Source organism: Triticum dicoccoides, chromosome 7B, assembly GCF_002162155.2.
Source record: "Triticum dicoccoides isolate Atlit2015 ecotype Zavitan chromosome 7B, WEW_v2.0, whole genome shotgun sequence".
NCBI classification, from domain to species: Eukaryota; Viridiplantae; Streptophyta; class Magnoliopsida; order Poales; family Poaceae; genus Triticum; species Triticum dicoccoides.
Window position 1 is genome coordinate 88,942,339 of NC_041393.1, and position 15,833 is coordinate 88,958,171.

Below are 15,833 nucleotides of genomic sequence, written 5' to 3' on the forward strand. Positions count from 1 at the left end.
AGTGCAAGAAACCCAAAATATTTGTCATACAAAGCTTCGTTATCAACATAAGTTGAATAATGCCCGTTCTCATATCCACATCTGTGTTTGGGGCTAAAGAAGATACTTGATTTGGAATAACTCACAAGTTGCGCTAACTTTACACAGTTGAAAGTGTGTTACGTCGACTAGAGGGGGTGAATAGGCGATTTTTATGAATTCTTCACTGAGGAATTTCAGGGTGAAGAAATTCCTAAGTAAAGAACTACTTGCAGCAGAATAAGTACTCATGTATAAGCATAACAGAGCAACAACATAGTCTTCATGATGAAATGAAAGACAAAACACAGAGTGCAAAAAGCGTAAACACAGGAAAAGCAAGATGAAGACAAACTGACTAAAGAAATAGGATTGAGGAATTAGAGAAAATCTTCAGTCAAAGTCTTCACACAGTAATGATCAGGCTCATCAACACATAACAGAGCAAATGAAAGGGTTGAGGAAATAGGACCAGTAGGCTCGGTGAAGATAATGATTTGGTCGACCAGTTCCAACTGCTGTGATAGTTGTACATCTGGTTGGAGCGGCTGAGTATTTAAACTCGAGAACACACAGTCCCGGACACACAGTCCTCACCGTATTATCCTTGAGATAAGATCACGCAAATCTCGCCCAACAGTAGTGGTAAGTCTTCACAGGTGACTTCCAAACCTTCACAGACTTGGTCACTCGGCGATCCACAATTCCTCTTGGATGCTCAGACCATGACGCCTAACCGTCTGGAGGATACACAGTCCTCAAAGGTAACAAGCGTCGGTTCCACGCAGGAACAATCTCTTTAGTGATGCTCAATCACTTTGGGTTTGTAGGTGTTTGGGTTTGGGATTTGGGTATTTCCTCACTTGATGATTTTCGCTCAAAGTCCTTGGAGGATAGGATGCTCTCAAATGACAAGTGTCAGTTTCTCTCGGAGCAGCCAACCAGCTAGTGGTTGTAGGGGGCGGCTATTTATAGCCTAGGGAGCAACCCGACATGATAAGACATAAATGCCCTTGGCTGATATGACCGTTAGATGGGTAGATATTTTAGGACAACTGGCGCATAGCACAACAACGGTCGAATATTTGAGGTTCGAATTCCTCAGGGCTATCATGTTCCTCACTGTGTAGGCAATTTGCACTGGCTAATTCCTAACTCCTCGGTCAGAACAAATTCCTCAGGGACCAGAAGATCTTCGTCTCTATCACTGAAGAAATTGACTGAACTGATATGAGATTTCCAATGGCTTCACTCGAAGGATTGGGTAGGTGTAGGATTTTGAGATGAGCATCACATGGAAATCAGTTTCCTTAGTATTACCTCGACCCCCTTTAACAGTACGGTGTTTCCTATGACTCAAGAAGAAGAAAACGAAACTATGAAAACAAAAGTCTTCGCGCTTCATAATCCTCGCATGAATATCCAAATCTTCAAGGTCACACCAATTTCTTCATTTTCAAAGTCTTCAGAAGAACCAAAGTCTTCAGACGAAGACATTCATTTTTAGGGGTCGACTTTCACTGTAAATATCAAACTCCTCATCGACTTATAGAGCCTGTGTACACTCACAAACATATTAGTCCCTTAACCTATAAGTCTACAATACACCGAAATCACTAAGGGGCACTAGATGCACTTACAAGAGTAGGTGTCCAAAACTTGCTATAGAGAAGTTGCATTTACGTATCCATTTTTCATGAGCATTATGGAATCATCAGGGAATAAAAGAAGAGGCATTGATGGTGCATTCATGCACACCCTAACCACATCAATGCCACCAACTTCTTCTACAAACAACTACATATTGCAAAAAACAGAAGGTAATAAAGGATTGCCTTGGTAAAGGCCTCTACTGGAACAAAGTCCTCAGTCTTTTGAGAACTAAGCCTGACATCACAACTTCACAAGTAACAAAAGATATACAAGCCATAATAGGTCCACCCATTGGTCATGGAACCCCATTTTAACCACCATGCCTCTCAAGAAAGACACTCTCTACTCTATCATATGCCTTGTGCATAACCAACTTTACTACACAAAAACCATCTTTGCCTCTTCTCTTATTCTTAGTTGTACAAATACTCTCATAAGTGACCAAAACATTATAAATAATTAACCTAGCAAGCACAAATGCAATCTGGGTCGAGGCACTAATATATGGAAGAATTTTCTTCACTCTCCCCAAGCATCTTGGGAATTATTTTCATGTAACATTGTGCGGGCTAATCGGTTGGTGCTAGCTGATTAGTTTTGGTGTATTAACCTTTGTACGTAGTACAAATTGTAGAATTTCTTCATTTTCAAAGTCTTCAGAAGAACCAAAGTCTTCAGCCGAAGACATTCATTTTTAGGGGTCGACTTTCACTGTAAATATCAAACTCCTCATCGACTTATAGAGCCTGTGTACACTGACAAACATATTAGTCCCTTAACCTATAAGTCTTCAATACACCAAAATCACTAAGGGGCACTAGATGCACTTACAAGAGTAGGTGTCCAAAACTTGCTACAGAGAAGTTGCATTTATGTATCCATTTTTCATGAGCATTATGGAATCATCAGGGAATAAAAGAAAGAGGCATTGATGGTGCATTCATGCACACCCTAACCACATCAATGCCACCAACTTCTTCTACAAACAACTACATATTGCAAAAAACAGAAGGTAATAAAGGATTGCCTTGGTAAAGGCCTCTACTGGAACAAAGTCCTCAGTCTTCTGAGAACTAAGCCTGACATCACAACTTCATAAGTAACAAAAGATATACAAGCCATAATAGGTCCACCCATTGGTCATGGAACCCCATTTTAACCACCATGCCTCTCAAGAAAGACACTCTCTACTCTATCATATGCCTTGTGCATAACCAACTTTACTACACAAAAACCATCTTTGCCTCTTCTCTTATTCTTAGTTGTACAAATACTCTCATAAGTGACCAAAACATTATAAATAATTAACCTAGCAAGCACAAATGCAATCTGGGTCGAGGCACTAATATATGGAAGAATTTTCTTCACTCTCCCCAAGCATCTTGGGAATTATTTTCATGTAACATTGTGCAGGCTAATCGGCCAGTGCTAGTTGATTAGTTTTGGTGTATTAACCTTTGTAACTAGTACCAACTGTAGTATGGCTCCAACTTTCTAGAATAAGCTTATTATTAATTACTACAAGAACTTCATAGGTGATCTCCCCCGGTGGGATGATAAACCTCTTGAAAATATGGCGGGTAGGACGTCAGTCCCAAGGGTCTTAGATCTCCAATACTAAAAGCATCATTCTTCACATCATCTGTCCAGAACAGGGCTAACATGTGGTTATTCATATCCAATGTAACTCAGAACGCAATCTTATGAAGGATAGCAGGGTCAGTACCAAGGACTTTCTAGGAAAAAGGATGACGCAAATAATCCCAAATAAGCAGGCTTAGTAGGTCATGACCTCCCATCCAACTATCTTGTTCTCAGTTTTATGATGTGATTGCGTCTCTTCCTCTATGATGTGAAACCATGGAAAAATTTGGAATTCCGGTTTTTCAACCAGTTCACACCAGCTCTTTGTCGCTAGTAGATCTCCTTTTGTTCAAGCAACTTTTCAATTTCACTTGTGATTTCCTCTTGCTTCACTCCATTCTCATGTGTCTTTGGGCCTCACATAACCCTTTCGAGCGCTCACTGCACCTTGTGTAAATGTCTATGTGGTTTCTTCAGTAACAAGATGCTTAACTCATGAAACCCAACATAGAGGTGACCTAACTTGGGCAACACGCCGCCGGTAGACTCACATGTACTAGCTTATTCCCAGGCATCTGATATGACATCAACAAAACTGACTTCTAGAAGCCGACACATCTCAAACCTCTTCTTTCTATTACCATTTAGTATTCTAGCATAGTGATCCTTATCAGGCAATAATGGCCGGTGATCCGAAGCATTAAACCCCATGTTCGTAATGGCCTCTACGGGGAATAATTGTGATCACCAACTTTCAGTAGCTACCCCGCGATCCAGTCGTTCACGTATAGCTCCGCATGTCCACCTAAACTCGTACCCAACATATCTGATATCCTTGAACTCGCAATCATCCAACACATCATGAAACGATTGCACGTACAGTTGTGGGTGAGCGCCCCCATGGGAATTGAGAATTTCATTGAAGTCCCCCATAAATAACCAAAGTAGGCCATGTTGCACTTTCAGCTCTCTCATAACCACATCTGTACTTTTCTGCCTAGTTGAACTTTACGTACATGCACACAAAACATCATACCTTATCAACATACTACGTGATCCATTCGTCGTACATACCTAGAAAATGCCATACCTTATCAGCATGTTTCGTGAGCCATACATCAATGAGGCAGGATTGATCCATAATGTCGAAGGTCTGCTTGCATAGTTCATGATTATACATGGCCCACGTCTGAAGGTCTGAATGTATGCCTCTTCTCTTATTCTTCGTTGTACGGATACTCTCATAAGCGACTAAAACATTATAAATTATTATGCTAGAAGGAATAAATGCACTCTAGGGCAATGCAATAATATCTAAAGGAATTGTCTTCAATCTCCCGCGAGCATCTTGGAGATTATTTTGTATGTAACATTGCATATACTGGGTGATTAGTTTTGGTGCATCAACTTTTGGAACTAGGACAAATTGTAGTATGGCTCTATTTTTCTAGAATAAGCTTATTATTAATTGTTGCAAGAACTTCATAGGCGATCTCCTCCCCAATGAGATGAAAAACCTCTTGAAAAATATGGCGTGTGGGACATTAGTCCCAGGAACCTTTAGATCTCCAACACCGAAAACATCATTCTTCACATCATCTGCCCAGAATGGGGCTACCAGGTGGTTATTCATATCCTGAGCAACTCACAACACAATCCTATCCAGGATAGCATGGTTAGTACCAAGGACTTTCAATGAACAAAGATGAGAACATAATCCCAAATAAGCATCCTTAGTAGGTCATTACCTTCCATCCAACTATCCTGACCATTTTCTAGTTTTATGATGTGATTACGTCTCTTCCTCTTTGACGTGAAACCATGATTTTTTTGGAATTCCAATCATTTTTCTTCAATTAGTTCCACAAGCCATTTACCACTAGTGGATCTCCTCTTGTTCAAGCATCTTTCCAGTTTCACTTGCGAGTTCCTCTTTCTTCACTTTAGTCTCATGTATATTATAGGGACACACATCACCCTTTAGATCTCTTGCCGAACCTTATGCAAACTTTTTGTGGTTTCTTCAGTAACATGTTGTCACACTCATGAAGCCCAGCGCAGAGGTAACCTAACTTGGGCAGCACGCCACCAGTGGACTCATGTATACCCGCCTACTCCAAGTCACCTGATACGACATCAGCAAAACTGGCTTCCAGAAGCCAGTACGCTTCAAACCTCTTCTTTCTCTAAGTACCATTTAGTTCTGTAGCATAGTGATCGGTGTCTGGCGGTAATGGTCGATGATCCGACCCATTGAACCCCATGTTCATAATGGCTGTTGTCGGGAACAATTGTCACCAATTTTCTGTAGCTACCCTGCGATCAAGGCGTTCGCGTATAGCTCCACATGTCTATGTAAACTTGTCTCCAACGTAGCTGACATCCTTCAGCTCACAATCATCTAACACATCATGAAACGCTTGCACGTACGGTTGTGGGTGAGGGTCCCCACACACCACTCACGAGAATGGAGGATTTCAATGAAGTCCCCAATAAACAATTAAGGCAGTCCATGTGGCACTTTCAGCTCTCATACGTTTTCACGCTTGTACTTTTTTTTGGGCAGCCGAACTCTCTATACATACCCACAAAACGGCATACCTTATCAACATCTTACGTGATCAATTCACCGCACATTCCCACAAAACGCCATAACTTACCAACATCTTCCATGATCCCTATGTCAATACGTCGCGTGTATACCTACAAAATGCCATACCTTATCAACATCTTCCGTGATCCATTCTCCATACACTCCCACAAAACGCCATACCTTACAACATTTTCCGTGACCCGTCTTCCGTACATACCCACAAAACGCCGTACCATATCAACATTTTACGTGATCCGTACATCAATAAGGCGGGACTAATCCATAATGGCGAAGGCCTGCTTACATGGTGCATGTTTACACATGGCCCGCGTCTCAATGTATGACATGCAACCAATATTGCATAGTCATTAAGAAAATCTTGTACACACAAATGTACATGCACAAAAAAAATCAGTTTCTTTTTTGAGAAGTAAAAATCAGTTTTTTTTCGCATTTGAAATGCTTCCATGGAGCCCAAGATCCATTATGATTTTTTCAATTCCCACTTGAACGCAAGTTGACATTCCTTTGGGCAGGAGACTCGGCTGTCTTGCCTGGCATCCAAATCCAATCCAAATCCCAATCCGACCTGTTTATTACGACCCTCCTTCTATTCCTCTTCGCCTCTGACTCTGGCTGGGATCTCTCATCATCCACCAACCATCTACCCTGCCCTACTGCTCACCCACCAGCGCCCAGCTGCGATCGCACCAGCTAGCCGCCTACTACTACTCCCACTTCCCCGCAAAGTCCAAGCGCGGCAGTCAAACGCGACGAGGAGGCGCGGCACGGCAGCCAAATGCGCGCGTGATCCCCGAGGGGCCGGCGATCCGTGCTGACGGCGTGGGCGGCAATGGGCCGCCGGATCGACCTCTCCGGCGCGGAGATCCGCGCCGACCCCGGCGACGGCAGCCCGCCCATCTTCCTCCCCCGCCAGCCCGCCGCCTCCCCGCTCCTCGCCCTCGACATCGGAGGTAGTACAGTAATTCATAATTTTTATAAGCTCCCCACCGCTTCTCTCCTTCTGAATTTCGTCCTCGTGGTCGTTACTGCTGCTGCCGTCGCAGGGACCCTGATAAAGCTGGTGTACACGGCGAGCTGCGGCGCCGAGGCGGAGCTGCGGTTCGCCAAGTTCGAGAGGCGGAGGCTGGACGACTGCTTCGACTTCGTCCGGGCCCAAGGCCTCCTCGGCTGCAACGGTACGTCTGTGCTACCTTCGCTGTCTGCTGCGCCGAATTCGTTGGTTCTTCTCTGGCCCATTTGGCTTCCTGGCACGGTTAATCACGCAATGTGGAGACTGGAGAATTGGGTGACCCTGCTCCACTGGAAAATAAGTAGGATAGGATGGCTTGATCAGCAGCTGTTACTTGCTCGTGAGCTAGGGTGTTCTTCAGAGCATTCAGAAGTTTGTTGCTGTCGACTTGTAGTTCATGATCATCTCATTTTAGGAAGAGGGGAATCTAGAATTTAGCTGTTGACAGCAGTTAACGGCATTTGCAATCGCTCTTCTCTGCGATGCAAACACAGTGTTTTACTCTGTTTTCACTCTGTCAAGTTTCAGCTTCTGCCCAGCTAAAAAAAAGGTTTCAGCTTCTGTTGTTTGATGATTTAGTTATGTGTTGGAGTTTTATCTTTATCGTGGGTTGAAGTGTAACATTTTCATGCCAGGGACAACGACAGGGCCAAGCAAAGAAAATATGACACTGAAGGTATGCTTTGTTCTTCTTGTGTTAGCAAGTAGCAACGACCTTTTGGGCTTATGACCCACAAGATGAATACATTAATAAAAAGGGAGATCATTTATGCAGTTAGCACTTGGAAGTAATTATCTATTTATTTGCCGTAACTTGTATGGCATGCTTTACCTCTTCTCTTACCCAAAATGTAAATTTTCAAATGACACATTCATTCTGCACCAGTGTCTTGGACAGTTACATGCGATTTGGTTCGCTATCAACATCCCTGAAACTCTATAAGAGTATTTATTAGTGCTCCTGTCAACATCCACCAAAATCATTCTTACCAGTTACAATTTATTGTTAAAAATAATTCTTGAAATTAATTTTCTTGGACCCACGCTATCGATAATAAATACTTTTATAGAGTTGCAGAATAAAGTCTTGTCATCAGGCGACAGATTGTAACTGTTTTTGGTGCATCAGGGAACACAGATATCACCTCCTGAGTTAATACTTGGCATACTTGTAGGCTTTAGCTGAGGCAAATCCCTCGTTTATTCCGCTGCCCCAAGTATCATAATTGCAAACACAAGAATGCCGAATGATGTGTATTTGTGAATTCTGATTGCTTGAGTACATACGAAAATATCTTAAATGGATAATGTGGAGCGTATTAATGTCGGTTTGCACTTTGGCAAAATCCACATCCACTAAAATCATTCTTACTATTTACAATTTATTGTTAAAAATAATTCTTGAAATTAATTTTCATGGACCCACGCTATCACTAATAAATACTCCTAAAGAGTTTCAGGAACAAAGTTTTGCCGCCAAGCGACAGAGTGTAACTGTTTTTGGCGCGTTTAGGAAACATAGATTTCGCCCCTAGAGTTGAAACTTGTGCATACTTGTAGCTGAGGCAAAACCCTCGGCAACTCGGCTGCCCCAAGTATCAATAATTGCAAACACAAGAATGACCAATGTGTGCTTGTGAATTCTGATTTCCATATTGAATATACCTTTGCTTGAGAATGTAGAACTTAATATTGTCTGTTTGTATTTCATCAAGCTTGTCATTTTATTTTGTATTGTTTGATTGTTAGCAGTATGTTTTATCTGAGGTGGATTGTAAAATAGCTTGACCAGAATCGATTGTAATGGAGATCATTTGCAGGCAACAGGTGGTGGATCATATAAATTTGGTGATGATTTTCGGCAAAAATTAGGTGTTAGTCTTGACAAGCTTGATGAAATGGACAGTGTTGTCTCTGGAGCAAACTTTTTGTTACAGGTGAGTTGTAAGCTACTCTCATCATACCACATACCTTCTCATTTGGATTCTGAACTTTAAAAATTCTTTCACATTGTAACACTGCTTAAGATATGGTTCTTTCCGGTTAATATTTTGTAAGGTATTACTGCATTCTTGATATTTAGTTCTCATTTAGATCTGGTTTTCCATTTAACTGATGCTTCCTCGCAGAATGTTCCTGGCGCAGCCTTCACACACATGAGTGGAAAGAGGAACTCGATTGATATTTCCCCAGATAACTTGTTTCCTTACCTTCTTGTGAACATTGGCTCAGGAGTTAGCATATTAAAGGTTGCACTTCTTCGTCATCATGATTCTCATATGGAAATACAGCAGAATGCAGCTCATATAACCATGTGTTATCAAGTATAATGCAGGTCACTGGAAATAGAAAATTTGAAAGGGTAACTGGGACACATATTGGTGGCGGTACTATGTTTGGGTTAGCAAAACTATTAACAGGCTGCAAGAGGTAACGTGTTTCCTTTTGCATCATAAATATCTTGGTTTACATATTTTTCCCACTAATATATTATTATTCTCTTAGTTATGATGAATTCCTGCAATTAAGCCAGAAAGGGGACAATTTTGTACTTGATCTAGTTGTGAAGGATATATGCGGGGAGCTTGCCTGCCAGAAGGTTTGCTGTCACCCTCCTTGCCCTGTTGTTGCAGTTCTATGTACTTGCCTTTTCTTTTGTGGTAGTTTTGCCACGCCAGTAGTGCCCTAGTGTGTAGGTCAATTTGGTCAGACTTGAATATTTGCTAGGAGAATATTGATAGTTTCATTGCTTGCTTACGACTCTGTTACGACTTGGTGGTATAAATACTTATTCTTACCTTGAAATTGAATTAACTTACTTATCAAGATTGCTTGGAAAGCAATATGGCTACTGGGAGCATTGTGTTTAGAATAATTGATGAAGCACATTGAAATCTTTATGTTGACAATATTTATATTGTATTAAAATAATTAATTCTTTCGCATATCATGAATGAGCATCGGTCCTTATAGATTACTGATTTATCCTTTCCTAATATGTTTCAGCAAGGACTGTCAACTTCGACTCTTGCTTCTAGCTTTGGAAAAGTTATTACTTCTATGAAAAAGCTAGCAGATTACAAGCCTGAAGACCTTGCATCCGCATTGTTGAGTGCCTTTACTTACAATATTGCACAAGTGAGTTTATGTTATGTGCTTCTGCGTGTTATTAAATTGTACTTATTGTCTCAGCTAATCATAGCTGTTTACATGGATGGCACTCAACCTCGCTTTATTGGAAGAAAAGAAAAGCTAAGAAGACATGCTTGTTGATCTGAAGAAGAAATGCATAGTAGTATAACGACTTCTACTGGAGAAAAGAGGCATAGGGTTTACTCATTCTATGTCACAAAGTGTTTTTTATCTTAAGACAAACTGTTTCAGTAAAAGCATTTTGATTTTGTTTAAACGGCCTTAAGCATGTTATTAATAGGAATAATAGCATTATAAGAAAGTACATGTTATGGGGTACTTTCACCGAATGTTGCTTCTGTAGTCCCTGATTCCTGCTATAGAAAGGACTGAAGAGCCGTGTGGTTTCTCAGTCTGCTTCATCTTCTCCAGCTTGGTAGCATAGGCATTTATGGGGGCATTATGCTTCGATTGATCTCTCCTTTTTTTTTCTTTGCTTAGTAGTTGTAAAAGACATTATGGTTTCTGATAAATGAAACCAGAGGGGGAGCCCCTTATAAAAAAAAGGGTACTTTCACGGTTTCCCCTATTGGTGCTGGTCTATTGTTGTCTATTGAAATATGGGTTCATATCACACTCTTGGTATGTGTCCTGCAGATTTCTTTTCTTGTTGCATCACTCTTGGGCCTCAGAAGGGTCTTTTTTGGTGGATCATACATACGTGGACACAAGAGCACAATGGATAATATTTCTTATGCACTAGACTTCTGGTGAGCATTTTATATTTTCCAAATGTATTCCTCTTGGTGAGCATCTGTTCATATAAAAAAAATATAGACTGCTTGTATTTAGTAGTATAAGTTTGCTGTCCTTAAGAGGATTCTAAAGAAACTCCTTTTTGTTTCTCACTGAATGTTTCTATTCTTATTTTATCAACCTTGGAAAGAATCTTAACATTTGAGGTATGTCATTCAGGTCAGAGAGTCAAATGCAAGCTTCATTCTTGCAACATGAAGGGTATTTAGGTGCTCTTGGTGCCTTGATGAGTTACGGGGATCCCAGAGATGAAAACTTGAACCTCGAGGAATCTCAAGAGGTCAGCTCCTATGATGATATCCTTTATATGTTTATCATTTTCTTGCACACTACAAGAAACACGACAAGTTTGAGTATCGTCTTTTATTTAAGTAAAATGCTTGTGCATAATGTGCACCAGTAGGAAAAAATTTCACCCATTTTCAAGTAAATCAGAAGTGAAGGACTGATCTACCATTCCATTTGTATGGTTGTGGCTTGGACGCCACAACAATAACACATAAGAGTTTTTTATGCATATAAGTCGTGTGAATAGGCACGATGCAGAAATAAATAAATGTTATTGTGGTTAGGGTGATTTATCTTTCCAAGCTTAATTGTGGGTTTCCCCCACTGCTGTAGGAGAACAGTCATGAGGCAGCAGGTCCTACTGATGTGACATCAGCAGACGAACATAACGATAGCAACATATTTCCTTATCTCCTTGTTAATATTGGATCTGGTGTCAGCATGATAGAGGTTAGCCAGTACACTGCTTTCATTCTTTTTATTATTTGTGTACTAGCACTTTTATCAGCAAAAAACAATCTTGTCAGGTAATTGGTAAGGGGAAGTTTGAGCGAATTATCGGATCACATCTGGGTGGTGGTACTATCCTTGGTCTTGCAAGGCTTTTAACTGGCTGTTCAAGGTACTATCGATCTAGCTTGTGTGCTTATAAGATGTAGGAATGTTCCTTGATACATGATTAAACAATCTCTAAATTTCCTTGTGGCTTGTAGTTATGAGGAATTCTTGGATTTGAGCCGGAGGGGTGATAATTTGGCTGTAGATTTGACTGTTGGAGACATTTATGGGGAGCGTGGTTATCCAAAGGTATTTGATCTATACTCTGGAAGAATATATTTTTCTGTGAGATTTCTGCTATAATAATAATATTAACATTTATTGCAGAATTGAACAGCAGTCTCACCAGCTGTTGTACAGATTTGAAGATTAGTTTTAGGGCTTTGACATGCTTATCATGGAAATTGTGAATCTATGACACACAAGGCGATCAGTATGCCCATTAATTTTTCTCTCTTTACGCCAGATTGGTCTTCCAGCTTCCACTACTGCAGCAAGCTTTGGAAAAGTGAACTCGGGCAAACTTTCAGAGTACAAAGCAGAAGATCTCGCAGCAGCTCTACTCAACTCTTTCACATACAACATTGGACAGGTATTTTCTCCGGATATTGGAATTACCAGGCACCATCATGAAGTATCCTCTGACGTGTTCTTATTTCTTATCTAGATAGCCTACTTTGTGGCTAATCTATCAGGCCTAAAGAGAATCTTCTTTCGAGGTGCTTATGTCTGTGGTCATGAGAAGACTATGGACAAGATTTCTCGTTCCCTCAAGTACTGGTAAGGAATTTTCTACGTGGATACCATGCAAAATATCTTTGCAATTGTACAGAAAATTCTGCTATCCAGGAACAGGAGAAGAATTGTTGCACTATGACCAGGCAATTGATAATTGCTTCTCTCCTTTTGTTTTGCTCCCAGGTCCAAAGGTGAAGTTCAAACGACATTTCTGTGTCACGAAGGGTTCTTGGGAACCTTAGGTGCATTCTGGAGTTATGAGAACATGGGCATTGATGGCTTGGCATCACATGAAGTCATTAGGGAAGTCTTGCTTGGTGCTCCGTACACCGGACAGTTCCCATCTTCACCATTGACTCCAGAGCAGGAAAATGTAGGTGACACGGAGTAGCGATCTAATCAGAATACCAACATTCTCTTGAGCAGTCCATTGTCAACCTCAGACACTTTCTCCTTCTCATTGGCATTTCACCTTGTATATATGTACTTCTTTTAGGGGGGAAATGTAAACGCTGAAGTTGAGGTGGAGAGGCTGCGGCGTGACAACGCGGTTCTGAAGTCCGAGCTTGAACGGTTACAAAGGGAGAATGCAGAGCTGAAAGCCAAGTTAGTGAAATCCGATGAAGCGGCTACTTTGTAATAAATCAATAAAAGGCTGAAGCATGTCTTGCTGGTAAAAAGAAATAACAAGATGGTGAGATGTGGGGGTGCAAACAGCCTCAACTTGTTGTAACCTGTAATAGTCTTGGTGATGGTTCAAAGGTTGTCTACAGAAATAGAATTCCCATAGATAGTTACTCCAAATTAGGATTGCTCATATAGTGAGCTCATGTTGTATTTTTATTTTTATTTTTATACAGTGTGTTTGTATCTATTTCAGTTGTGTAGGCTTTATTGTTGTCTTGTAAATATGGAAGCAGTACTCTAAAACTCTAAAGTAATCAATAAAATCAGTTCTCATAATTTATTGATAAATGTGTGTTGCACTTAAGAATTGGATTTCCCTGTTCCTCTTCCTGAATCAAGATTTTCTTTAATAAAAAGATAAGAGTTTTGGTGAAATGCTGGCGTGATACTAGTCGAGCATTATTTGTTTTTCTTTAACTCTACCCATGGTCACTAGGACCCAGGGCATTTTTTTTTAAAGCGAGACAACATGTGGAGACTGCACCTCGAACGTGGGAGAGATATCCTTCCCCTGATTGTCCAAAATGGAAGGATTCCTGCGGGGTAAATGAAGGAAATATTTAGCAGGGTGACCAACCCAGATTGAACATATTATGATAAGAAATAATGCATTATTACAACCATAATAAATTATGCTAAACAGAATATCATGCATTGTCGAAGATTGATTCACTGCTGATTTTATGAAGTACCACGAAGTCGTAAACAATGACAAATAAAGGGGTGGTGTTCGAAAGGATCTCGTGTTGGAGACAATAGATACATCGTGGTTTTACCTAGGTTTAGGGTCCTATGGGTAATATCCCTACGTGAATTGGCATTTTACAAAGTATGGATTGGGTCAATAGAAAGTTAGGTCACATCAGCATAGCCTCATAGAAGGTGATGATCTTAGGCAATTCCTGGCGAGGTCTTTACACATGTTGACCCCTACTGGTAACATGAGAACTATCTTCAAGGCGACTCATGAGGAAAAGATCACCCGGACATAGCATGTCCATCCTTGTCCCCCGAGTGTCCACTCTCGCACGACTAGTGCGGGTCACGGGGTGTGCGTAGGTGTCTCTAGACACTCTTTGGTTGTCTCTCCCGTAGGGTGTACCCCGTACATTATTACTCATTGACACATATGTGTCTAACATCTTTAATCATCTTCAATTTGTGAACGAATAAGTGTTATGCTATATCCAAAATTCCTATCTTAATTATCATACATGCGTGGCAATAATTATATATGATTTGTTTGATCACAAAGGTATGCCAGGGTCACCATGGATCTCTAGAGACAATGATTTACCCAGGCCCGAGCCCTTTTGGGATGGGTATAGCCCTATTCGTGCTTTGATTGGATTATATCTCGAGATAGATCAATACAATTGTGGTTACAATGTGGAAACCTAGCGAGTTGATACACAACTGGACGACTACGATGGACGAAATAGGCGAGGTGCTATGGATCACTAGGGCTTTTGTCCCTCTTGAAAATTATGGTTGTGTTGAACCTGGTGGCGCTTCGTCCTCTTGCATGGGTTTGCTATCCTATATATACCGACGACATATTATGGATCGAAGAACGCTTCTGAGGGTCACAAGCAATGAATAAGATACTCACAAGGCTATTAAACCTCGAGACATATGAACAAAAGATTGAGTTGAAATTTAAGAATCACAAAATGATTCCCTTTATTCTTGTTCATATATATATGCATGCCACACATCCATGGATGGAACATGCTTATTCATTCATGAGAGACGGATCTATCCATCTTTATATGTCCAAACCGAGGCAGTATGGGGTGTTGTGAACGGTCATCACGTTGCAGTGCCCCGGCGTAACGAGCACCTTGGCGAAGTCCCTCTGGGGCTCCCTGGGGCATCCGGGAAGGTCCTTGAGCACGCCGGAATTGGGATCAGACGTCCGCCCTATGAAGTAGCGCACCGCCTCGCACCGGCAATGCTGCGAGGCGTCGTAAAGCTCCTTGCAGCACCGATCCCTCGGGGTGTTCCCCGGCTCGGTGGATACCGGCGACCCGACGATGCCGACGCCACAAGTTTGCTGTGCGACATACTCCCGGCAGCCTTCAAGCGGGTTGCTCGGAAGACCCATCCCCGGGTAGCAATACGGGCCTGTGGCTGCGGCGGCGGCGAAGACGGAGACCAGGACGGCGGCCAAGAGGAGGTGGGTGATGCTAGACTTGGACGCCATATTATTCTTTCTAGCTTGGTCCGGTTTGTTGGTGTAGTTTCTTGAGGTTGTGCACTGTGCTGGTGGCTGTAAGCAATACCGGACACACTTGCCTGCATATATACCAGAGAGAAATGTAAGAGAGGAGGAGCTGCCAGCTATTAACTAAATCTGTTGTGCTATATGACGAATATGGTGAGCTAGAGTGCACTTAATTAGTTTGTTGGAGCAGAATTTGGAGGGAAATGTAACTGGCTTTGTGTGGAAGCATTGAGATATTCGTAGCTGATCGAGCCTAGCTTTTCTTGTCATGGTTGATGTGGCATCCTTTTTTCTTTCGAACCATGTGGCATCTTTTCTTCTCTTGTCAAGTTGTCATCGGTGCTTAAAGCGAAACTTTTAGCTAGTTTATACGTGCAAACCTTGTTAAAACTAACAACAGAGTTTGTTTTTGCGCCATGTGAGATCATGTGATAATCAACTATGTGTGTGAGTAACTTCGCAAAGCATTGATTTTCAAATTTATTCGCAAGTCAAGTGTATGCATA

At 41.4% G+C, this 15,833-nt stretch overlaps 2 protein-coding genes across 2 annotated transcripts; one reads left to right on the top strand and one right to left on the bottom strand.

Annotated features, from left to right (window-relative positions):
- Window positions 1-6,487: 6,487 nt before the first annotated feature.
- Window positions 6,488-13,322, top strand: LOC119337615 (pantothenate kinase 1-like). The gene is made up of 17 exons (XM_037609781.1): window positions 6,488-6,822; window positions 6,916-7,047; window positions 7,517-7,557; window positions 8,702-8,818; window positions 9,011-9,130; window positions 9,217-9,311; window positions 9,387-9,480; window positions 9,888-10,019; window positions 10,671-10,783; window positions 10,989-11,109; window positions 11,451-11,567; window positions 11,645-11,739; window positions 11,831-11,924; window positions 12,142-12,267; window positions 12,343-12,455; window positions 12,597-12,786; window positions 12,910-13,322. Exons 1-17 carry the CDS (start codon window positions 6,702-6,704, stop codon window positions 13,051-13,053), a joined length of 1,965 nt encoding a protein of 654 aa, XP_037465678.1. The 5' UTR covers window positions 6,488-6,701; the 3' UTR covers window positions 13,054-13,322.
- A 1,425-nt stretch (window positions 13,323-14,747) lies between these two features.
- Window positions 14,748-15,393, bottom strand: LOC119339903 (alpha-amylase/trypsin inhibitor CM2). Its single transcript, XM_037611801.1, has one exon. It carries the CDS (start codon window positions 15,304-15,306, stop codon window positions 14,869-14,871), a length of 438 nt encoding a protein of 145 aa, XP_037467698.1. The 5' UTR covers window positions 15,307-15,393; the 3' UTR covers window positions 14,748-14,868.
- Between the last annotated feature and the right edge of the window lie 440 nt (window positions 15,394-15,833).